The sequence below is a fragment of the Centrocercus urophasianus genome, unplaced genomic scaffold (assembly GCF_019232065.1).
Source record: "Centrocercus urophasianus isolate 14NV4802_14NV808 unplaced genomic scaffold, USGS_Curo_1.0 seq_1221, whole genome shotgun sequence".
In the NCBI taxonomy this organism is placed as follows: domain Eukaryota; kingdom Metazoa; phylum Chordata; class Aves; order Galliformes; family Phasianidae; genus Centrocercus; species Centrocercus urophasianus.
Window position 1 is genome coordinate 8,173 of NW_024884389.1, and position 24,876 is coordinate 33,048.

General features: G+C 45.8%; 1 protein-coding gene and 1 long non-coding RNA gene across 2 annotated transcripts; one reads left to right on the forward strand and one right to left on the reverse strand.

Annotated features, from left to right (window-relative positions):
• Window positions 1-15,665: 15,665 nt before the first annotated feature.
• LOC122156475 lies at window positions 15,666-19,988 on the reverse strand. Its single transcript, XR_006167507.1, has 2 exons — window positions 19,665-19,988; window positions 15,666-17,139 (listed from the first exon to the last, which is right to left on the reverse strand). It is a non-coding gene; the product is annotated as an uncharacterized LOC122156475 (long non-coding RNA).
• A 26-nt stretch (window positions 19,989-20,014) lies between these two features.
• Window positions 20,015-24,012, forward strand: MAF (MAF bZIP transcription factor). Its single transcript, XM_042811218.1, has one exon. It carries the CDS (start codon window positions 20,519-20,521, stop codon window positions 21,590-21,592), a length of 1,074 nt encoding a protein of 357 aa, XP_042667152.1. The 5' UTR covers window positions 20,015-20,518; the 3' UTR covers window positions 21,593-24,012.
• Window positions 24,013-24,876: the final 864 nt, after the last annotated feature.

Below are 24,876 nucleotides of genomic sequence, written 5' to 3' on the forward strand. Positions count from 1 at the left end.
GAAAACCTTCTGAAGGCAGGTTGAGCTCACCACGTCTTTCAGCCATCCTCACCAGAACTAAAGCGCCTGCACGGGCTCCCAAAGGCACTTGGAGCTCCCAGCCCGCAGTGCAGAGGTGGCTTGCTGGCTTGGATGAGTGCATCTCTGCTGGCAAGGTGGCAGCTCTTTGAAGCAGATAGTTTGCAGTAATCAAGAGCTCAATCTGCTGAAGTAGTTATTGAACTTTTGTTATCTCTGTATAACTTGGCATGTCTTGTGTGGGATGCGCAGCTCCTGATTGCATGCAGGACTAGGGTTTGGTGGCTTTTTTTGTTGGTTTTAATTTAGGTTGTCCAGTGGAACCAACCAATGGTAAACCCACCTCCATGCAATGATGGCTGTTGTCGGGCAGGAGGAAAGCTGCTTTGATTATGCCTACAATGTGCAAATTGCAGATGCTGTGCCAGATGGACTCTAGCAGCACAGTGAAACTGCATGTGAGGGAAAACGTCCTTCCCTTCAGTCATGGCCTTTGTGATCGCTTCTGCTTTGGGGAACCATCAGAGCACCCCAAGGGCAAATTCAGGGCAGGGAACACATGCTGCCATTGCATCATGATGTAAGCAGCTTTTTCTAATAAGCCTCTGAGAAGGGTAGCAAAATCTCCATGTCATTATCAGCGTAGGCAGGCTAATAACATCACCTTTGTGACATGCTTGGTGACAAAAGCCAGGAAATTCAGAGATAAGGCCAAGACCACATCCTTGACTCCAACCATTCTGAGAAATAAGGCTTGATGACAAGACAAAGGATGGAAATACCAGCCTTAGCAGTGAGTCCTCACTGATGCTGTTGATGTCCTTTCTCTTGATGTGCTCTGGCAAGAACAGAAGTTGATCCCCAATACCCAGTGAATGTCAAAATATCCAGTATAGATGCTTTGGATCCACAGCACATTTCTGTGTTCCCTTGGGCAAATTTCTGGTTAGAATCATAGAATCATTAAGGTTGGAAGGACCGCTAAGATCATACAGTCCAACCATCAACCCATCCCTGAAGCTCCCATAAGAGAGTCCTTACTCTGGTAAGGACTCTGGGTGCAGGAAAGGATCAGGAAACTGAGAGAAGTTGTGGAAGTGCAGTGTAATCTCCTGGCTGCCCACTTCTCCCTTTTTGTAGACCGACTGCTGAGGAAATTACTGCTGCTACCTCTCTTTGTGTCCTTGCTCCCTTCCTGTGGGACATCATGCTATTTGTGGCTTTTGTTCTTTTAAAGTTGAGCTCATCAGAGTCTTGGTGAGTGCTTTGTGGCTTATGGCAGCATGTAGGCAAAGAAAAAGGACAGAGCTGTGCCAAAGGCAATTTGGTCTGTATTGGTAGAACCGGCTGTTAAAATCAAAGCCAGTCTCCTAAAACATCTTTGAAAACCACTCCAGCAAGCTTTGCTCCCTGCTGCTGGGTTCCCATTTCTTGAAGCCACACCACCCATGCTTGTTTTGGCAGGCTGCTCTCCTCCTCCATTCCTACTGCAGCCATACCTCCAAAGCCTCCACCCATGGTCCCATGCCTCGTGCTGGTTTCTGCTGGTCTGACAGTCCAGCCGACAAGCGAATGGGCCTGGGAAGGAAGTTGTGCAGAACCTTCTGGGCTAAATATCAGTAACGTGGGACTGGAGTGACTGATTGGCCCTGAAGTACATGTGTTAAATGTGCCCTACTGTAGCCAGCATTAATGATTTGTGGACAGGCCGTAGTTTTTCAACTAACCACATTAATACCTCATCTGGTACATGAGTCCCGTGCAGCGGTACAAGTTGCGTGCTGTCCCCAGAAGACCATAACAGCTGCTCTAGAGACATTAACATCTAACTAGCAAATAAATAGTTGGGCACGCAAGCTCATTCAAAAAGGCAGATTACTTCCTGATAGGCTGCAGTGGTTCCTCTAGGTAAACAATAGCTGGGGGCACTTTCTGTAAAGCAGATTTTGACCCGGTGGACCTTGGCTGGTAGGCAGGCATGTGCCCCGGCAGCAGGCCGGCAGCGAGGCTCTGCTGGGAAGGCAGAGAGCCCCAGGCCTTGAGCAGTGTCTTCTTCAATCAAATAATGCGTCCTTCCCTTCCCATCCTGCTGCCCACTTCTCTTGGGAGGAGACAAAGGTGCTTTTCCAAGCAAGAAGCTAAAGACATGAATGTTGAAAAAGCTTTAAAAATGGCTTTTGAGTTAAAAATTTGTCTGTTAAATGAAGCTGTAGGGAATGTCACACTGGGGCTCCTTTTCCAGGCTTGTTTGAATGGAAGGAATTTTGCTTTTGCATTTAAGGTCTGTCAGAAGACATCTAACTCCTGCCTCCACTTCACAGGACTCCCCCAGATCTGCTCTGAAAGGCTCCTTCTCTCTGCTCCAGTGTTTTCAGTCATTTCTCCAAAGTACATTCCCAAAGATGAGGGAAGAGGTCCAGAAATAGGTTAAGTGCTGGGCTCCCATTAAAAAGATTGATTTGGTATTAAAGTTAGGGAAGCAGATAAGCTCAGAGGAATGCTGAGAGGTACAGAGCCCTGCCTCCTCTTGCTGTTGGTGCTCCTTCCAGTGAGTCCCACTCTGGTGCTGAGCTGATATTAGATTGCTTTAGATACTGGAAGGTGTCTGTACCATAGGATTCCCCTAGTAAAAACAAACAAACAAAAAAACAAAAAAACAACTTTGTGCTAAAATACCAATTTAAGCTGAGATCAGAGCCAATGGCAAATGGCTAAGCACTGTCCTTGCTTCTGTCCATCCCGTGGGAAGGCATCTTCATGCCACAAACACAAAAGAAGAAGGTAACCCCAAAAATCAAGCTGATTTTCAGAGGTGCATAGTCAGTGCAAAATGGATTTGCCACCCTGAAAATGGAGGCGCTGCTAAACACCAAGATTTAGGGCTTTGCTTCAAAAAGATATTTCGAAGATACCCAGAAAAGCAAGAATCTATTTTTGATAGTGTTAAGTCCTAACAGCTCTTCTGGGGTTTTGAAAATCTTTCCCACTCTCCCCAAATTTCAAAACATTGTCTTCAAGTGCCATCAAGATAGAGCTTCTCAGTAATGCTAAAATTTGCTTTAAAGAATGTGGATGAAAATGAATACACTCAAAGATTATGCACAGATTCATATGCATGGATTCGTGGAAACTGTCTCATAGACAACAACGGCAGCGTATTGAACCTCATACTGGAGAATCATTTCACTGTGCTTTACTGTATGTTTTAGTGCTATCTCTTTGCATCTTTATCAGAAGCCCATGCATGTCATCATCATTCATTTCCCTCCACGAAACAAGAGAATTACAGCATTTGCTTTCTGAAAGTGGTGAGGTATCCTTAAATAAATAAATAAATAATAGTACTAATCCCTTTGGCTCTAGCAGAAGGGGTTGGAGTGGGGATTTGCTCTTTGAGGAAGGTGAAAAGTGCAGCTGGAGTTCAAAATATTCTGGGTTTGGGCTTTATCTTGCTCTCCCCAGGCCAATGAGGGCACAAGAAATCTGGTGAATTGATCTGCTGTGGAGGGAGATGCTTTGCCCCAGCCACCAGATACACAGTTGTGCTCAGGATGTTTTTCATTATGAGGACTCCTCTGCAGAGAAGGGGAAACGGGGGGAGGAGGACTTAAAGCACCAGCTCTGGTCAGAAAATTGAACATCTTTGCAAAGGTCTCCTGCATCCGTGCATGGAAAGGTTTCTTGGGGAGATATTTAGAAAATCATCAGCAAGAGTCTCTTCTCCCCAGCAGAATTTCTTGATGAGGACAGAGCCCCTCTCTCCCTGCCCCCCCCTGCTATCAGCTGGCTAATCTGCCTGCACATTCTGACACACAGCTGCGAGAGATGAAAACTGTACTGTTGATAGATGAAACTTTGGATAAGATTACATGGTTTTGAATATCTTGATGACATATTTGTCTGAAAAGTCTTTTAGAGGACAGCCTAATATAAATGCACGGAAATGTTTCTAATGACTAGCATTTGTCTACGTACTTGGTTTGGAAGATTAACATTCACGTGTTCTTCGACTGTCATTTGCATTTGTATATGGAGGCAAACTTTTCAATAATCACTTCTTCATGCCGAGAAGAGTTAACAATTTATTCAAAAGACACAAGGCCAAATTAGTCCCTACTGTAGGGCTTGGTGGAGCTGCACCCGCGGTGGATGTGGCTCGGTGCACGCTGCAGCGACGTGCCCACCAGGCTGCACGCACTGACCTTGCCTATGGGAATGGCGAAGGTCCCCCACTGGAAAGATGGAGCACACTGCAAAAGGGGGAAAAACATAGCAAGGTCAGGACAGTTGCATCTTTCATCTGTTTTGCTGTGCCAAACCCTGGGTTGTTTGCTGTTTTGCGCTGATAAATGGATGCAGCAGGACTTAGAGTTCTGTCTTCATTTTCATTTTAACAACACCCAGCAGTGTGATGTGGCCTTCAGAGTCCCATTTTTCAGCTGAGAGCCTTATTTTAACAAGTGCATTGTTACCTGGGTGTTTTTGGATCCTGACCATCCCTGGAGGTATCTACATAAACATGTAGATATGGTACTTAGGGGCATGTTTAGTCCATGGTTTTTAGCAATATTGGTGATAGGGGAATGATTGTACTAGATGATCTTAGAGGTTTTTTTTCAACCTTAATGATTCTTCTGTGATTCTGAAGTCTTCTGAATTGAGTGCCAAAGTTAATTCAGGCAGTTAGCTTTCAAAAACTCTTGAAGAAAAGAAGCTTCCATTCCTAAAATTTGGCAGTACTTCTGGAAACTTGGCACCATTCAGGTCACAGCAAGGATGCATGTGTGTTTACTGACCTCAGTTTTGCCATGGTGTATAAGTGTTGATGGAGGAACTCCCTGCAAATCAGAAAGGGCTTTGGCCAACCACACATTAACATGCACCTTTACCTTCCATTGTCTTCTAATCATGCAAAAAAACAATTTAGGCTAATCTGTGTTGTAGTAATGTCCCAGATGTCTGGGCTAAGAAGCATAACCTGGGCATAGAACTGCAGTTCTGAAAGGGTGAGATGCCCTTCCCCAGGGCGTGTGGGAGAAGGAGCCCTTCCATTCACAATATGGTGCTCAGCTCAGCCAGGAGGAGAGGCAGCATGTGGGAAGGGGAGTTACAGGGCTGAATATTTGATGAAATGTAGGAGTGAGGAAAGATGAATGCTTGCAGAGACTGGTGGGGCTGTGCATCCCTGAGGGCTTTGCCCAGTTGCTTAGATATAAATGAACCTTTCAATCTGTCTTCGATGAGCTCAAAACTGACTCCGTGAAATCTGTAGATAGCACCACACATCAGCTACTGCATTATTTGCGTACTGATGCTATGGCACTTATGGTCCTCTGCTTACAAGAGAAGATGTTAAGGGAGAGACCTGAGGAGGACAGCAGGGCTTATCCGGGGAGACGTTCACTTGTCCCTTTAGCACACTACTGTATCGTTTCCCAATCTATGAGATTTCTCACTGTAGATCTATGCTAAAGCACTCAAGAAGAGTTACATAGAGCTGAAGGTCCCTTACTATTTGAAAATACCACAATTACTTGGCTGCTCCCCCTGGAGTGCTGCACGTTTCTTCAAAAAGCTTTGCTCTGAACGTGCCTTTGTCTGGCAGTGCTGCACAACCATGGACACAGTTTTATTTTGCTTTCTCTCCACATACCACCATGTCTCTGCAGACTTGCACTGACACTCCTTCCCCTCTCAGAATATGTTGACATCTTGATGTCTCCTCCATAGATTCACACTGACACAGCGTTAGGGACTTTGTGATGACACCGCAGCCCATGTTAGTGAATGGTGAAATAGCCCTGTCACAAGCTATATTACGAAATATCAAAACTGTTTAAAAGTGTAGTTTTCCATAAGAAAAAAAAAAAGAAAAAAAAAGGGAAAAAAAATCTTGTGGGCTTTCAGCTTACCTTAAGGACTGATCTGGCTCAGTTATGTACAAACAGGGATGCTTAATAGAGCACTGTGACCTTTGACAAATGTAAAGAAGAACTCAATGCCATAGGTTATCAAAAATCACAGTAAGTAGGAATGATATTCCTGACTTGTGACAACACCTCATAACATTTGCCTGATTCGGGTACTTTAAAGTTCTGTATCTGGTACCAAATGTTTTATTTTCTTTGTGAGAAACACAGTTGCTGGACTTGAACTGGCAAAAATCTATTTTGTTTTTCTTTTGGGCTTTTTCCTCCTTGGTTATGAGTATTCTTCATGCTAAATGCAGAACTGGATGTTCCTTTCAGAAATGGTGTCATAATTACTCCAGTGCACCTAGTTAATTTCTTCTGAAAACAACTCCAAAGTACACTATTAATTTCCACTGAAAACGATTTCAATGCTCGACAGGGTTTTGACAGTTTATTAATGAAGGCCTCCCCATGTATGGACCCAATTGGTTTCTCTGTTTTTCAGGCAGTTATGAGAATCTAAAATAGGTCAGGTGAAGGTGAGTGAGGTTGTCCAGGCTTTGCCTCTTCATTCCTCTTTTTAACCATTAAAGATTGCCATCAGCTCCATGCAACAGTGAGGAAAACAATAGCTTCAGAAGAGGTGCAGCTGTTAAAGATAATTTTTCCTGCTACTATTTGGGACTGTCATTGGATCGGGGATGAGATAATTTGGACAAGTCAACAAGTTAAGACAAATAGTTTTGATTTCTTTGTTTGTTTATGAAAAGAAAAAAAGCACATTTGCTTAAGAATGTTGGAGAGGTGATTTTTGTTCCTTAATCCAAAAAGTGATTAATAGTAGGGCAGGCAGACGTGCAGTTGGAATTTGACCACACAGGACAGAGTTCACAAGACAAATTCAACCCTAGTTTAAGTGCTACATGGTCTAATGAGCCTCAGTATCTAGTTATTTTCTCAAATGTCTGCCTTGCAGACACCTCAGAGCTGGAATCGGAAAATCCAGCTGTGTTCTTGCTGCTTCTCACAACACAGCATAATTAGAACGTGCTGATAACTTTGTTGATGCATGAGAGATAAAAATCCATTCTACCTCATGCTGTTGGTAAAACCGTGGTTTCATCAGGAAAGAGAGCAGATACGAATTAAAAACAAACTGAAGAAGACAGTATCATTTTCACCAGCACACTTCTCTGACATCACCACCATCAGTGTGTGTTGTACACCGTTGCTTTGCTCTTGGTGTGGCATTAATCTCAGCTTTGACTCAGGGCTGCATGCTGCTTGGCACTGCAGAGAACAGAAGCACTCCATCCTTAGAAATCCTCACATCAATAAGCTGCCTACCTAACGGCTCCCATTGCAGAGCTCTCCAGAAAGAGCTTCTGCTCCTCCACAGTCACGTCTCTAGAGAAATGTCGTGTCCCCTACTTGTTTTTTTTCGTGGGTAGAGAACATGACATGTAGCCAAGTGTTCCATGCTAAGAATTTCATGTTACATATTGTTGAAGATGACTGAAATAAGTTATGTACACATCAAAATGAGTGAACTTTTACCTCTTCTATTGCAAGCTATCCGTGACATCCTTGAAAATCATTGACTTCTTTGCTATTGACATTGGTGGGGGAAGGGGAAAAAGGTTCATCCTGCAGGAAATGCTGACTCAGAGATTTCTCAAGAAAATCTACTTTCTTAGCTGAAGAAGAAAGATTCATTATTTGCTCATCTCAGTGAAATCTAATTGTGATATTTATATTCTGTATTAATTTGATTCAGTAAAGATCTCCAATGTAGGCAAAGAAGCCAATCGTAATAATTTGTTCTGAAGCTTTTATTACTATTGTGTTTTGAATGCAGGTATTAAAACAGCAGTGGAGCAGCAGATGCCATACCTTGCATATTGCTAAAGATGCTACCTATGCAGTTCCTAAAAACACAAGCCCTTCTAATGGGAAGAAGCAGAAAAACTCTCAATGACTTCGGTTGGGTATAGATTTCAGGTGGCAAATAGAGTGGTGGTATTTTCTGAGGAATGGTTTATAGTAGCTTTGACTCCTCTTCTGTACTTTATAAAATACAGTTATATTCCATATATAAAAGTGTCTGCTTTGCATTAAAAGCAAGTTTTCTTTTTAAGTAAGTTGAATAAACCTCCTTAAATAGATGAGAACTGTTGGTACTGGGAGCTGTGACTTAGTGTACATTTTTTTTAACATTTTCAAATGCTTATTACAATTCCTACTTATTTTATAGCAATATCACACAATAAACTTTTCTTTTCTGATTAAGGGATTGAAAGAGAACTGAATTATAAACAGTATTAATATAAAAGGGAATTTCTATCCGGTGCTCTGTAGGCCTGAGTTTATTTGACCTTAAACAATCAGTCAGAAGAAGTCACATCAGCTGCTGTACACATTCCACATTACGGAGGAATTAAATTAAGCAGCTTTAATATCTGTGAAATGGCACAGGACTGAAAGAGAATCGTTCCAATTTATGGAATTTGTATCTGATTTACTAGTGCATGCCTAGCAATTCCAGAGTCACCAATTGCTTTAAGACCACCTCCAAAGTGTTTTTATCACTTACAGTAAATGTGCTAACATCGTGTTTTAATTAAACATTTAAAGTGCATCAAACAAATTTATTGATGCTGCCAGAAGAGGCAAAATGGAAGGCAAAAAAATAAGGAATTCTGCTATTTGCAAAATGCCCTGGTGTATGCGTGATGGCGTGACCCCGGTAAGACTGCTCTCAAACATTCCAGCAAATGTCTATAAATTAACAACTGCTTCCCCTCCCCTCCAGTCCCTCCTTTTCCATCCCCAACCCCCAAATCGTGCTTTGTGCATAAAAACATGGCAAGAGCTTGCTGAAAGTCACTCAGCTATACTATCCGACGGTTGTGAACACTGCATTTATTTTTGCTTCTTGAATGCAAGCCTGATATTGAAATGATATAAAAGTCCCAGCAGCGCTTTATATTGATGTTGGCATTAAAAATGCTTTTTCTGTTAGTGAGAGAGAAGTTTCCCCCTTAAAAAAATAAAAGCCAATACCAGGCCTATCAAAACTTTATCATCCTGTTACCACTTGGGCACAGTATTAAATATTCAGAACTGGAGCTGGTTTTCATTAAAAATCCTTTTTCCTTCTGCACTGGGGATCGCAAACCCGCGACGGGTCCAGAATTCCTGTAATCCTTTAAAAAAGGGAAAAGTAGGCATGGCATTGCCATCACCTGCAAAGACACGCTTGGATTTCAGCCCCAAGCTCGTAGGACTGATGCGGGGCGGCAGGGGCAGAGGTTGGCCTGGGAGCACCGCTGGCCTCACCACCTCTTCAGTCCTGCTCATTGCTGCAGGATGGAGGACCTCGAGGAACGTGGCCCAATGGTTCAATGCGGAGAGGCAATCTGCAGAGGGCTATGTGATGATTTATGCTTTATGGCACCAAAACTACGGACATGTTTTTTTTTTTTTTGCGTACATAATATAGCTTGGGTTTCCTTAGGAGGGAAAAGTATTTTTTCTTCCTGAGTAACCATTTGTTTTAGAGACTGATGATGGTGGGCAGGTTCTCTTTCTTACATATCTGTTCCTACATGTATCTGTTGTTGTATTTAGCTGTTCTCTCATATGCAGTGGGTCATAATATGAACAGAAAGCATATTTCTGTACCAATCAGATGCACGCAAGCTGGTGCCTAGAGATAGGTGTCTAAGCAATTCTTGTTAAGGTCAGTTGTCTGCTAACAAGCTGATATACAAATGTAAAGTGCATTTCATTTATATTGTGTTATATTACATATCATCTTCAATTGAATTTCTCCATTTTTTCAAACCCAATAGCTATAAACATCACATGACTGGAGAGGAAACAAGCAAGGAGCCCAATAGCTGCTGGATCTGCCAGGAAACTGGCAAGCACAACTCGGAATGCTATGGCACAACTGAAAATGGCTATTGCTGGGAGACTGTGACTTTTATTCAGAAAAAAAAAAAAAAAAAGAGGATGAACTAATGTTATCTCTAGGGATCAGAATCCTTATTTTTGCATGCCATTCAGTCACAGACTACGTGAAAGACACTGTGGTGTCCAACACAGTTGGACAATATCCTAATGGTGGTAATTCACTGATGTGAGAACCACAACCAGCTATTCATCCTCTGTGATCTCCTGTCCTGTACCGACTCACCCCAGTTTGCAGGAGACAATCCTGACACGGGGTGTTTCAGGGTGTTTCATGGTTACCTCGTGGTCCACGTCTATTTTAGTATCTGTTGTCTCCTGCTTTATACTTAGCTCTTCTAGCATTCTAGAATTTGGTATAATGGAGTCCAATCAACGATGTGAGCTAGTGAGCAAGTAACACAGCATGAATACGAGGAAATAATTGTGTCTTTTAGCAGGAAGGTGGAGACATTTTTCTAGAGAAAAGGAATAAAGGCCTCAGAAGAAGGGTGCAGCATTTCTCTTCACATCTCTTTATCTTGGATGATTTACCATTGTGTTCTAGGGGAGTGATTTTCAAAAAGAATGAATTTTGCATTAAATCCCGAGTATGGTTGCTGCAGAAGAGAAGATATTTGCCTATTCAGATGATGAGCTGGATGCATAAGTGATCACATCAATGGGTAATGTGCACATTCACTCATAAGAAAAAATTTGCATGCCCTATAAAGACCTAAAAGTTGAACATCTGGCCTTTTCTGTGGCACCTCAATTTTGCTTCAATGTCTTCTATTCCTTGAAAGGTTTATTCCTAAAACCGTCAGATCATCACAGTCTTGATACAACATTCACTGCACACTGTTGGTAAATGAGCCGAGCTCAGCTGTGGTGGAATGACTAATTGCTTTGCATTAGAGATGTTATGTTCACCAGGAAGTCCTTGAGTTGTACATGGCTGGACATGCATGGCAGAAAGACTGGTGCTGTTCTTCTGCCGTTCACGAGGGACTGAGAACAGACCACTTCGTTATAATGGAAAAGCCATTGATCTTCTGCAGCATCTAACTCTTCTATCTAGCTCTTTGATTTTGCAAATATATAGTTATTATCAGTGTGAACCATGAGAAAAGCTTTTGGCCCTGCCTGTGACAGGAGAGCTGGAACTTCATGATCCTTGAGGTCCCTTCCAACCCAAGCCATTCTCTGACTGTATGTTTCTATGAAAAGTATGCCCAAAGTTGTACAAAGTAAAATATGTTTTCTCTCAGCTTTACCCTGCTGCCTGTACATCCAACTGAAGTCCCATCCCTCTGGTCTGGATTCTGGGAAAGCCCAAGGCTGTGCCTGTCCGTAACACTGACTATTGTGATATTATTTTTCTGTGCTATTGCCTTGCAAGCATGGAGTGAAAATTGCACCTAACAAGAAAGACTGGTGGACCAGGCACTTCTCTTGTGTTTGCTGCGAGCTGGCTGCTGATGCAGATCGTTGGTTTGCTGTGGGCGTTCACTCCTCGGAGCGAGTCTTCCACATCTCATTGTCTTCATTTTTGTAATTTTGCCCTTGCCCCGACCACTCCAAATCCAGTTTGGGTTTGGGCTGTGCAGCTCTGATTATGAGTCACAGCAATATTCTCACACATCCTAGTATATTAGTTAGGGGACCTGTGAAACAGCAGTAGGACAGAAAGTTATTAGTTGAAATTCCCAAATGAAGGCGCAAATGCTGAGGAACTTGCTCTGCTTTTATTTGCCCCAGCTGAGGCAGAAATCTTGTGCAGCATGAATAAATTGTTACCTACTAGCTGAGAGAAGGGAGTTATTTGCTGGGTTACAGCCATCAGACTTAGACTCTGGGTGCAAACTAAGGGGCTCTCTGCTTTCGGACATCCAGCCCGGTTTTGCAAGACTGCAACTTAGGAAATTAAATCATATCAATCTTGAATCAGTTTTTCTCTGGAAGTCAGGGCCCAAGCACATGGAGATCCCTTGGATGAGTTTTGATTGCAGGATGAGTGGTGGGCTTAAAATTAAAATTACAAAGAAGCCGGTGCTTCTGATGGCTTCTAGCCCTGCCAGCTGCTGCCAGATGCTAAATAAGGAGGGCCCAGGTGCTGCTAGAAGCAAGTGATGGGGAAGATAACAAGGGGGGTTACCAGCCATTCCCTCCCATGCAGAGAAGGCACTCTACATGCTTGTACTTCTGACCCCAAGATCAAGTTCCAGATAACCATGTATGTAAAGCTCCGTTATCTTTCAGAGAAACCACAAGAAGCCTAAAACTGTATTCTTTTTTTTTTTTTTTTTTTTTTTTTCCATGAGGAAATCCTGTAGCAGCACTGCTCTGGCACCGTGACTGCAGCTCTGCTACACTTCTGCTGCAATGGGTGCTGCAGGAGCGCACACCAGTATCAGAAATGAGAGGGCAGAACCTTGGGAGCTGTCACCTCCACCGATCTAACAACAGTTTGCCCAGCTGAGGGCTGGCGGGGAGTGTTTGCTCGTCTGCCTTAGCCATGGAAAACGAGGAGGTTAAAAATTAATCTTTGCAGCTGGCAACTGCTGTAACGAGCTAACACGGTGGGGCAGAGTTTTTACCAATACCAGGAATGTTATGCAGCTTTGGAGTGGCCAAACAGCAGGGCTCACGTGTGGTAGCTTGACCCAGACTGAAGGCACTGTGTGACCTGTGCAGAGCTAAGTGCGCCTTTTTGCACTGACCTGCAGTGCACCTTTTGCACTGACCTCTTTCATTCTGGTGATATGAAGATGTTGGCGTCCTGTGACAGTGCACTTCCATCTGCAGAATGGAAAACTGTGCTAGGATGTGTATCTTTCCTTTGAATCTGCAGGATTAGAAGTACTAATAGCAGGCTATTTGAGTGGTGCGGGTAACTATAAAACCTTATGGTGTATCACCCCTCTTATTAGTGGTTCTCTGTGCTTTCCTTTGGCTCATCAGTTGCAAAAGGATGCAGCCATGTGCTGCTGGAATTGGCTTGAAGCTGAACCTTGAATTTCAGGTAGATTAAAAAAAGACAATCGCTGCTGGAGGAGACTGCAGGAGATGGAGTCTAAACCTGCTGGAGCCAAACTGACACCAAAAAGAGCCAGCCTGCCACTGCTGTAAGTAGTGTAGCAGTTACCTGAACAGCTATAAATGTGCAAATCCATAGAGGGGGCAGGAAAGAATAAAGAGAGAACTGCCCTCCCCATCTCCTGCTCCACAGGGAATAACACGAGATGCACTACAGCAGCAAATGCTCCAAAGGGAGAGGAAAGAGCTGCAGCAGAAATCTCTGTGCAAACCACAGGGAAACAATTCTGTGTCTCCTGTTCTCTCTCATTCCAGTGCTGTGCAAATAAATAAGCTCCACGATTGCTGAAGACCTCGTGCAAACGTGCTTGCACTCTGCACTCCTGGGGCACAGGCAATGGCTTTTTGCATCGTGTGAGCAAAGCTGGTTGTGAGAGCTGTAAAAAATAAAGCAGATATTGTCGCCTATCACCTCATGTCCATTAGATTAAGTCAACATCATTAGATAAATTCTTCCTGCAAGATAGTTCTGCAGAAAGATTCAAGTGCATACCTGCCCTGCTCAAAGTGCTAATGGTGCTCCGGTACTGGAAGTAAGTGCTTTTTGAAGGCAGTTCAGAGCCCCCGTGCAGCTGCCTGCTTTATAGCTCGTAGCTGCATGTCACCTTTGAAGGCTGCGGATGGCAGTGGCAGAGCAGTGCCTCCCAGCCGGGGGAAGCAGGCAGTCGGCACAATTCATCCCTTGCAATTAAGGGAGAAAAGCAGAAGCTGGGGAAAATTCAAGCAGTGTGTTTTAGTAAAGGACTGCTCCCTTACCTCAGTGAATTACCAGTGCCACTCACAGGGACGTGCGGGACCGATTGAAAGCACAGAAGGTAACAAGCGCACGTGAAACCGACATGAATTAACCTGTAGAAGACTGGGTTTATTGCTCTTCATCATTTACACACATCCTTCTAAAGAAAACATGATGAAAACCTTTGTGTAAATTACCAAGCCAAATGCTGTTCTTCTGTTCTGGGCTCAGAGGGCAAACCTCCCCGTGCAGAAATACCATCTTGTGATAAAATGACTAATACATGACTAAAGCCGTTTTCCATTGTGCAGGCGGAGCTCTGGGGATCAATTGTTTTCCATGGTGGATCCCTCAGACAGTGAATTCCTCTGGTGGTTGGTATGATATTCATGGCCAGGGCTCTTAGTCACCTCCAGGGAGCTGAAATAGGATGCCACTCCGGTTGCTGTTATTAATCTCGACTGCAGGTGTGAAAATTAATTTCATGGGTATTTTTATCATTTCCTTTTTGTTAAGGATTAGCGTTTCCCAATGACCCGGACTCCGGATGGAAGCAAATGCAAAGTGGTTTGCCCAGCCCCGCCACAGTGGTGAGCTAATGCTGGGGAGCAGGAGAGGAATGGGGCATGAAACTTTCCATTCCCGCTGCTGTGGACAGTGAATGCCACTGAACAATGTCAGATGTCATCACAACATGCACTTCTCTGCACCGAGACTCTATAAAGCAATCCTGGAAAATGCAGGTTGTTCTCAGTTCTGTGGGAGAATAACTCATTTGCCAATAGTGGGAGAAAAAAAGGCAAAGTCAAATGTATCAAACCAAATCAAATGTAGCTGTTTAGAAAGCTACAGCTCCTATTTGCTGGCACCCAGGCTGTTTTCACAAGGATTTTCTGACAGATGCTGCTATATCTCCAGAGTCAAGAAGACAGCTCCAGCCACTGGGCTTCCAACATGGAGACCAGAGCTGGGGGCCAGGCACAGGAATGGGAATGGGAATGGGAATGGGAATGGGAATGTGAGAGCAGAGCTCACCTGGTGGAGAAGGCTGGGGGTGGGAGCAGCTGGAGCCATGGCAGGGAGAGTAATACACTGTCCCCAGCTCTGCCCAGGATTAAGCCCTGGCTGCTGGGAGTGATGCTGGCTCCAGAACTGTCTCGTTTTCACTGACACCTCCTCCTGCCAAAACCCAGTGAGTAATGCTCAGGAGATAAGCAGGTTAGGCCAGATTCAGCATGATAATTGAAGGTTGGACGTAATGTGAGATCCTTATGTGCTCCTGTTGGCATAGCCCCTTTCTGCCATAAGGCCATGCAAGCCAAGAGGCTTGTGCTGCTGAAGACCCCATCGCTTACTGCACACATTTCTATGCTTTACTCACATGGGATAAGCCCAGAGCATGGCACTCAGCCCACCATGTCAACTAATAACAAGTCTGTGCCATCTCGGGCTTTAAGACATTAAATCACAGCTTTGCTTAAAAGTTACTGAAGTCAATCACTCTTAATAATGGCCGTCTCACCCTTCACAGTCACACGTCAAAACATCACCTCCGTATCGTGCCCCCCTCGCCACTCACTGGTAGTCAGCTTTGAGGAAGAGAGAGCACATAAAATTCACATTATTTCATGCTGCCACTGCTCCTTGCTGCTGAAACAACTCAATGCAGAGCAGAAGGGAGAGAAGCAGCGAGGATTTTTTGGAGCTAAAGTAGATAGAAATGCCGTGTGTGTATCACAGGGCTTTGCTGGGACAGCTCAGTGATGTGATATTGATGTAATTTTTTTCTTCTCCTCCTTTAATTAATTGTACTTTTCTGCAGTGTTCAACCTGTGCACCAGATTTTACCAGATTACCTCTCTTTGCTCACTTCAGCTAATTTGAGAACAAACACATTATATAACCCAACATCATCATCCCAGTTATAAATGACGAATTCCACCATAAAGCCTGATAAAAATCTTTATTGCAATTTCACTTTTTATATCTTTTAGACAAATAGGTTTTTGGCATCAGGGATGTCTGTATTGATTTTTACATCCAGGCCGAGCCATTCATGGAAATGAGTAAAATGGGACATGCATCATAGGGTGAGCACAGCACAAACCTGGTGGCGCCAACCTCCAGCCAGAGAGAGAAGTTCCTTCTGGATGATACGAAGTTATTTAGGATAGTTTGAGTGTTTCAGAAACACGATAAGCAAGCAGTGGAAACGATGGATTCGGCCACACCGATGCAAAACTGAAAAGAGAACAGAGAGGGAAAGCAAGTTGCATTAGCAGAGAGAATTCTACATAAAATATACCAGAGCGGCTGGGGAACAGGAAGCCAAGATGTTCAGCTGCAAGTGGAGTCCAATTTGATACTCAGCATGAGTTTAAAAGGAAGATTTTCTCAGCTTTAAAATAAAAGAGCAGTGGATGGGGCAGCAAGCTGCAGTCACGGGAATGGATTGCCCAGGCACAGGAAAAGTGAGAGCACTGAAAGCAGCTCGTTTTGCTGTGATACACTTAGGGATGTGCTCATTGCACCCAGACAAAACACACGTATATGTCAGCACCCGGTTTATGGAGCTCCACCAGAAGTCAGTGGGAATGCGGGGAAGTCAGTGGGGAGCAGACCTCATTCCCTGCTGGCTGACAGCTCTCAGTTTTTGCAGCCACGGCCCTTTGACACAAACAAATTGCTGCCAGCCAGGACCACTGAAATCAATGGAAGTTTTGTTGTTGGCTTCCATGGGATGAAGGATTCAATCCGGCAGTCGATAAGGTTCGGGTGTCTTTTGTCTAAGTAGGGTCGTGTTAATACAGGAGGATGGGCCTAAATCATATCCATTATTGGGATTTGCAGCTGAGCATAAAAACAGGATTAAGGGGAAGAGAGAAACAATCCCAACAGTGAGCAGGGAGCCCCGAGCGAGCCCCGGCCATCAGCAAGCATGGGGCAACGAGGGGGGAAACCCACCGAGGAGGTTCCCTTCTTTCTGCTCCTTCTGCAGGAAACTTTGAGTTGTCGGCTCATTATTAACAATTAGCAAAGCATCGGCAGAAGCAATTATTGTCACACTCATACAGATATTAATCGATGGCGCTTGTTTGCTGCTGCTTCTGTTCCCTCTTCTCCGACACCACAGCACCACCAGCAAATTGGGATTCGTGGTACATATGTTGGTGCTCCACTTAATAAAAAAGACACCTATATTTTCAGATAAACTTTGTTAGTAATTCATGAGGTAAGTGACTATTTATGCTAATCGGGGAGAAATACATTCTCGAGCGGAGCGCGTTCCATAAATTTGAATGCAAAATGTTCAATTATGAAGTAAATACAGGTAATGCAAATAGTAAATTACCTCCAATAAAAATATATAAAGAACGTGTCTTCAAAGAGAGCGCGGCTTTTATTTGCATCTGCGAGTTGCTTAAAGAGAAAAGAATTAATAAATGCCAAATTGCTGCCGCGATGATTGAGCTCCGAATGCCCGACCCGCGCTGGCTGCCCGCAATCACAGCGCTGTTCTGTACCCCCCATAGAAGGCAGGACTGTTTCCTCAGCAATTTTATCCCCGCCAGATTATCTCGTCTGATTCTATTAATTCTCTCCCATAAATCTGCTAACAGCGATCTGTGATTTACTCACCCTGTTAACTGATCTGAGGACTGTTAAAAGGATTTATCTGGCGCTGCACCTAGGAGCGGGTTGTGCCTTATCACTGTGCTCCGAAGAAGTCTTTCGGAAAGCAATTTGCCCGGTTCCATAGTCAAATTCAGTGGGCACTCTTTAGTTCTGCACCATAAAATCAGACACCGGGCAAACAAAGGGAGCGGTAACTGTTCTTAATGTGTTGTTCTTGATCCGCACCCAAAGCAGAATGCATCGTGGTCTGAGCTCCTAACCTGGAGCGGGGCAGGAGGTGCGGGGATGTGGGCTGTGCGCTGCCTGGGTCGGTGCTGGGAGAGAGAGAGGGGCTGAGACGTGGCCTGGTGGCAAAACCCGAGCCTGAATGGCTCTAATTGAAATGAAAGTGTGCGATTGTTAGGGGAGAAACGCTGTTAATAGGGGGACTGTAAATGTTTAGACAGCCATCGTGAATAGCCAAATAATGAAGGAAAATAGCACTACAGTGAGAATTACAGAGGGGAGGGAGGAGAGCGTTGTTGCTTCTGAAGGTTATCCAAAAATTGCAAATAATCCTTTCTTTCTGCTACGCCGTGCCGTTTTGGAGCGGCAGCTCTGCAATAATCACAGCAGAACAATTTTGTACAATAACTCCAGCGCTGCTCTGGAGGTCACAGTTCTGCTTGCACTCACTCACATCGGTGTGAAGGAAGAGGCCCCCCTCAGCTCACCCAAATTTGTGCTCTTTGTCTCAAGTTTACTCAGAAAGCTACTGGTTTGCAAACTGGATGCAAACAAACAGTTCGCCGGGACTGGAGCTGTGTTTCCACAGACATCCATCAAACATACAAGTGGAACACTGCGTGTGTGCTTTCCAAAAAGCAATAACCTTCACTTTTTATCCCTCTCCTAGGTGAGCACATTAAGTGACATACAGTGCCTCCTTCACCTCACTCTGGAAAAAACAAGAGTTGGGGAATGGGGCCGTCCTGGGGGGTTTATGCTGTCAGTTGGGAACTTTTGCTGGTTCCAATGGTGTGCAGGAATAGGAAAGCCAACCCGAGCTGCGTTCAGTTTGTCACTAATTGCAGTCTCTAAGATAAACCCGGCAGATGTCCGCGTGTCTTTGGGGCTGTGCAGAACTACACTCCTGTTGTTTGTGCTGTCAGAGCATGCTTTAGCTTTGCAGAATCGCCTCTGCGATCCCATCTAGGTGTCGTTATCCTGCTCGCCGCGCAGCGTGCCCTCCCTGCCTTTTGGCTGCCGGGAGCAGCACAGCTGCGCGGCTTTGTGCCGATAATGGCACGGTCGGGAGATGTTATCTATTCGTGAGCCCACTCTCCCCGTACTATTTCCCAAGCAAAGAATTCTTTGGCTGTTGCAAACGATGCTTTTCACAGTTGGTGAAAAATTACCCAGCAACTCACCCGCACCTACAAAGTCTTATAAATAGCAAACTGCGAGGGGAAGGGGGAAAAGGAGCATCTGAAGTACAACGTTCAAGACGCCGGTTTAATATATGACCAAGTGTCAGAAGTCAGGTTTCTGAGAATTACTTTCCAGATAAACAACTTCACAGCACCGCACTTCATCTTACTTACTAGAGACACCCCATTTATCACGGAATTACAAGGAACTTTAATTCTATCGATATTCCCATAAAATCCAGCCTGGCAGCTCAGGAGGGGCACTGCGGGAGCACCAGGACCTCCGCAGCTCAACCCCCCGCCTACCCCCCGCCCTCCCCCCCCTCCTTACCCCGACGGCCCGGCCCGGCCGACAGCGGAGCGGCTCCGCTCGGCGCTGCGCTGCGGACGAGAGATGGCGCTGTCGGGGTTCGCACGGAGCCGCTCCGCCGCCGACCAAGCGCTGCCGCTCTCCGCCCGCACGGCCGCCCCGGCTCCGGCCCCGACCCCGGCCCCGCGCCCTCCCCCCTCGGAGGGGGCACCGGGAAAGGGAGGCGAAAGTCAGTGCAGTTTGTTCGCCACGGGGCCGAGTGCTGAGGGAGCGAGGCTTGAAAACTTGCAGGGTTCTTTGCTAACCCGGCGGGGTGTTGGGGGAGAGAAATGGATGCCCCGTGCTCGGGCGTGGGGAACGGCGAGTAACACGGGGAGCAGCACGGACCCCGCGGGGCTGCACCCACCGCCCCCTCCCTCGGACCGGCACCGCGCTGCCCCGTACAGAGCCCCGCCGTGCCCTCCGGTGTCCGCTCCAGGGCAGGGGCAGCTCCGGGGCACCGCGGGGCGGAGCGGAGCGCTCACCCGACGGCAGCGCTCGGCGGGCGCAGTTCCGACGCGAAGGAGCGGTCCCCACCCGCAGCCGCTTACCCGGTGCGTCCGGCGGTGGCGGCAGGCAGGAAGGGGTTAAGGCTCGCCCAGCTGACAGTCAGCTGATGGGGCCCTGATTGACAGCTCCCAAAAGTTTCCTTGTTCTATGCTAATATTCGCTGGGAGGGAGCCGCCCATTGGTCCGGCCGCGGAGTCCATTTGCCATTTGCAGGGTGACGTCAGGAGCGCTATAAAACTCTGCAATGCTTTTAAACTCTCCTGCTGGATGAAACCTTTAAAATATTTTTCATCTTCTTGCCGTAGCTGTGGGGTTGAGGGTTTGTTGGTTGTTTTTTTTTTTTTTTTTTCCCTCTCTTTTTTTTTTTTTTTTTTTTATGTTTGTTGTTATTTTGGTTGCGGTATATCGACTTTGATTTGATTTTTTTTTTTTTTTTTTTGTCTTCGGTCTCTTCTCCCTCCTCCTTCCCCCGATGAGCTTCTCTCCTCGCTCTGCACTTTGCACGAGAAAGCGCAGAGGAAAGGCACCATGAAGTGTTAAAAATAACAAAACAAAAGCAAAAAAAAAAAAAAAGAGAGAGAGAGAGGAAAAAAATTTCCTCGCAACAACACCCGCGAACGCTTCCAGCTGCAGTTTGCGAGAGAGAAAGAGAGAGAAGGGAGGAAAGAGCCGTGCGTGCAGAAGGCGCAGAGCCCCTCGCTCTGATGCAGCAGCGGCAGCGGAGGCTCTGCAGGGGATAACGCGGAGCGGGCGGAGCGCGGCGCGGCGGAGGAACGGACGGACGGACGGGCGGACGGACGGACGGACAGCAAAGCTGGCTCACCCGGCGGCAGCGCAGAGCAGCGCCCTCGCTCCCGGAGCGCACCCTTTCTGGAGGACTGTCAGCAGCAAAAGGATGGCATCAGAACTGGCAATGAGCGGCTCCGACCTGCCCACCAGTCCCCTGGCCATGGAATATGTTAATGACTTCGATCTGATGAAGTTTGAAGTGAAAAAGGAGCCGGTGGAGACCGATCGCATTATCAGCCAGTGCGGCCGCTTGATCGCCGGGGGATCGCTCTCTTCCACCCCGATGAGCACGCCCTGCAGCTCGGTGCCCCCGTCCCCCAGCTTCTCGGCGCCCAGCCCCGGCTCCGGCACCGACCAGAAGACCCACCTGGAAGACTACTACTGGATGACGGGGTACCCGCAGCAGCTCAACCCCGAGGCGCTGGGCTTCAGCCCCGAGGACGCGGTGGAGGCGCTGATCAACAGCAGCCACCACCCGCTGCCCGGCGCCTTCGATGGCTATGCTAGAGGGCAGCAGCTGGCCGCGGCCGCCGGCGGCTCGGTGCCGGCCGAGGAGATGGGCTCGGCGGCCGCCGTGGTGTCGGCGGTGATCGCCGCGGCGGCGGCGCAGGGCGGCGCGCCCCACTACCACCACCACCACCACCACCCGCACCACGGCGGCGGCGGCGGCGGCGGCGGACACCCCCACGGCGCGGCGCCGGGCAGCGCGCCGCCCTCCTCCGCCTCCTCCTCGGCCGCGGGCTCCGGAGGCGGTGGCGGCGGCGGCGGAGGCGCCGGGGGGCTGCACCACCCGCACCACGGAGGAGGAGGCGGCGGCGGCCTGCACTTCGACGACCGCTTCTCCGACGAGCAGCTGGTCACCATGTCGGTGCGGGAGCTGAACCGGCAGCTGCGGGGCGTCAGCAAGGAAGAGGTGATCCGGCTGAAGCAGAAGAGGAGGACCCTCAAAAACAGGGGCTATGCCCAGTCCTGCCGCTTCAAGAGGGTCCAGCAGCGGCACGTCCTGGAGTCGGAGAAGAACCAGCTGCTGCAGCAAGTGGAGCACCTAAAGCAGGAGATCTCCAGGCTGGTCCGGGAGAGGGACGCCTACAAGGAAAAGTACGAGAAGCTGGTCAGCAATGGCTTCCGAGAAAACGGATCCAGCAGCGACAACCCCTCCTCTCCAGAGTTTTTCATGTGAGTTCCCACAGCCTTGCCACCTTACCTAAAAGTTCTCCGTGTGAGTTGTTGTTGGGGGCTTTGCTAGAGCGCCGACCCGCCGTGCCACCTTGTATCACTTTTTGGTTTTCCAACTCAAAACTGCTTTCAGACAAACTCGGGTTTTGGGTTGATTATTATTTTTTTTTTTAAGGTGGGCCGGCTGCGTGTTGGCCAACCTCAAGTTCTACATCAGTTTCTTTTCTGTTTATTATTATTATTATTATTATTATTGTGGGGGCTTGCTGTTTTGTTTTGTTTTTTTTTTTAAATTTAAAAGACCCAACTCGCCACCAACTCAGTTCTTCATATGAAGCTTGCTCTGAAACCTGCCATCCACATCATATATATATATATATTTTTAAGTTCATGACTTGTATTTTTTTTCCTTTGAGCTTGCTGTGTCCAAAAGAGTCAGACCATATTGACGTTGTTTCATTTTATTTTTTTTTTTGCCATCCTGAGTTCTTCATGTGAGATTTGAGCTTTGCGAAAAGAAAAATGAATAAATGAAAACACGTTTAAAAAAAAAAAAAAAAAAAAAAGCGACAAAAACACAAAAAAAAGCAAAAACCAAAAAAAAAAAAATACAAAAAAAAAAAAAAGTGAATTTTTTTTAGACTCCAGCTTGCTGAGTTCCATCAGTTTTTAGCGTTGTTGTGCGAAACTAGAGGTGTAGCTCAACCTGCCCCAACCAGCCTGCATCAGCCTTCGGTGTGTCCATGTGAGTTTTGGCCTTAATCTGCCAAACGTGAGACTGTAGTCTGCCATTAGAATCCCATCCTCATCTCATGCATTACGCTTGCTATTTTGTCTTAGCAGCAATGAACTGTAACTGTTTCAAAAGACTATGAGAAAGAGACATTATATTAATAAAAAAGAAAAAAACAAAACAAAAAAAAAAAACAAAAAAAACCCTGCATGCTGGTCATGTACGGTATAATTATTTTTTTTTCTTTTTTTTTTTTTTTTTTTCCTTTTGCTTGGAAATGGACTTTTGGAGACTATTATGGCATGGCATTCATCCTTTTGTTTTATTGCCTCATCACTTTTTTGGGTTGAAAGCAAAAATGTGCAACCTTTGATCTTCCTCCTCTTCCTCCTCCCCATTAAAGTTTGCATCTGCTCTAAAACTGCTTTGAGTCACTCAGAACTTCAGACTTCCTTTCCAATGCACTGAAGCATTCCCTCTTAGAAAGACATGCCAGGATGGATGTTGGTAACCCGATGTGGCAAAAAATAAGTAAATGAATGAATAAAAACACAAAGCGCAGAAAGAACTTTGGGAAGATGCTCAAATGCAAAATTCACATCCCGCTCGGGGGGACATTGAAACCGTGCTGTTGCCTAAAAGCAGTCTAAACCAATTAACTGTAGGTGATCTGCCCCATCTTTTGATTTGATTTCTTCTTATTATTTTTTTCCTTTTTACATTTGGTCATGGTCAAATGTGGAATGCTCTGGGTTCCTGGTATATAATTTAATTCTACTTTCTGTCATCTGTTAGCCCAGTTAAAATGTATGCTACAGATAAAGGAATGTTATAGATAAATCCGAAAGAGTTAGGTCTGTTTAGATGTAGATTTCTATTATTATTATTTTTTTTTTTTTAAAGATTGATGCACTAAATTGTTTACTGTCGTGATGTAAAGGGGGGTAGAATTTGCAACGGGACTGTTTTAAAAAGTAGTTTATGCAGCATGTGCTTGCAACTTACCTATAAGTTGGGTATATGTAGTCCTTGCTATACCACTGACTGTATTTGAAAACCAAAGTATTAAAGGGGGGAGGCACCCTTGTTTATATCTATAGGGGTATTTTACATTCAAAATGTATGGATTTTTTTTTTTTTTTCAAAATTGAAGTATTTGGGACTGAATTGCACTAAGATATAACCTGCAAGCATATAATACAAAAAAGAAAAAAAAAAAGAAAAAAAAAAAAGGAAAAAAAAAAAAAAAAAAGGACAAACCTGTTTAGAACGCTAATACGATTTATGCAGTTATAAAAGATGGCATTACTGCACAGTTTTAAAATGATGCAGATTTTTTTACAGTTGTATTGTGGTGCAGAACTGGATTTTCTGTAACTTCAAAAAGATTCCGCAGTTTTAAAGGCAATAATCAGTAAATTTTATTTTCAGGGACTGATATCCTGTCTTTTAAAAAAGAAAAATAGAAAAAAAAATGGAAAGTAAATCTTACCACAATAAATATAAAAAAATCTTGTCAGTTACTTTTTTCTTTTACACATTTTGCTGTGCAAAATTGTTTTATATCTTGAGTTACTAACTAACCACGTGTGATGTTCCTATGTGCTTTCCTTTCATTTTTGACTCTATGGTTATATCGAAAGAGAGAATAATCTACAATAATAAACTGCATTTTTTTTTTTCCCCCCCGATTCTGCGCTCCGTTTCTTAGCACGTTGTGCACAGTCCCCTCTGGCAGAGCAGCGCTGGCGGAGCATTGAGGCTGGTTGAGGAGCTGACCTCGGTGATAGGAAGGAGGGAGATGGGAAAGGAATAGCGCTGTGCGGACGCGACGTTGCCACCCGTTAGAAACCAGGTAGATGGGAACCGTGGGCTCCCAGGTGCTGTGCAGACCTCGGTTGGGTGCACCGCTGTGAGGCCCCAGCGGGAGGGCTGCCCCGCCAGCCTGGCACGGCCCCCAGGATTCGGGCTGCTTGGTGACGGGGCGAAGCCAAAGGGAGCACTTTGCATCCTCGTCCCGTCGCATCCCAGCAGAGCGTTGCCTGTCTTGGGTCGGGGATGGCAGCTCATCAGGCTTGGCGTGTCACAGAGCTACAGAGCGTTAGAGCAGAAGCACTTCTTGCCATTGAGGCCCACGATGCCTCATTTTACCTTTCTTTGCTTCCCCCCCTGTTCCACACCATTCTTTCGTTCACCTGGTGTTTTTTTTTTTGTTTGTTTGTTTTGTTTCGGTCATTTTTTTCAAATTTTTGCTACAGGCCTTAGAGAGCCCAGAGTGAGCCAAAGGATTCAGAGGAGGGCTTCCTCCAAGTTTTGCAGTCGGCCCCAGCAGTCAACATGCTGGAAGCGGTGCGCTCCCCGAGCCCCTCTGCGCTCAGTTCCCTCTGTCATCCCCATGTCATCCCCATGTCAGAGGGCACTGAGGCTCTGTAGGCTGCTCAGCCCCTGCTGACTCAGTGCAGCCTTTCCAGGAGCTTGCAAGGAGGCTGTTCTGGGCCTCTCCCACCTCGGAGAGTGCTAAAGCCTCTCCAAAGAATGCTGCAGCCCCTCTGGGA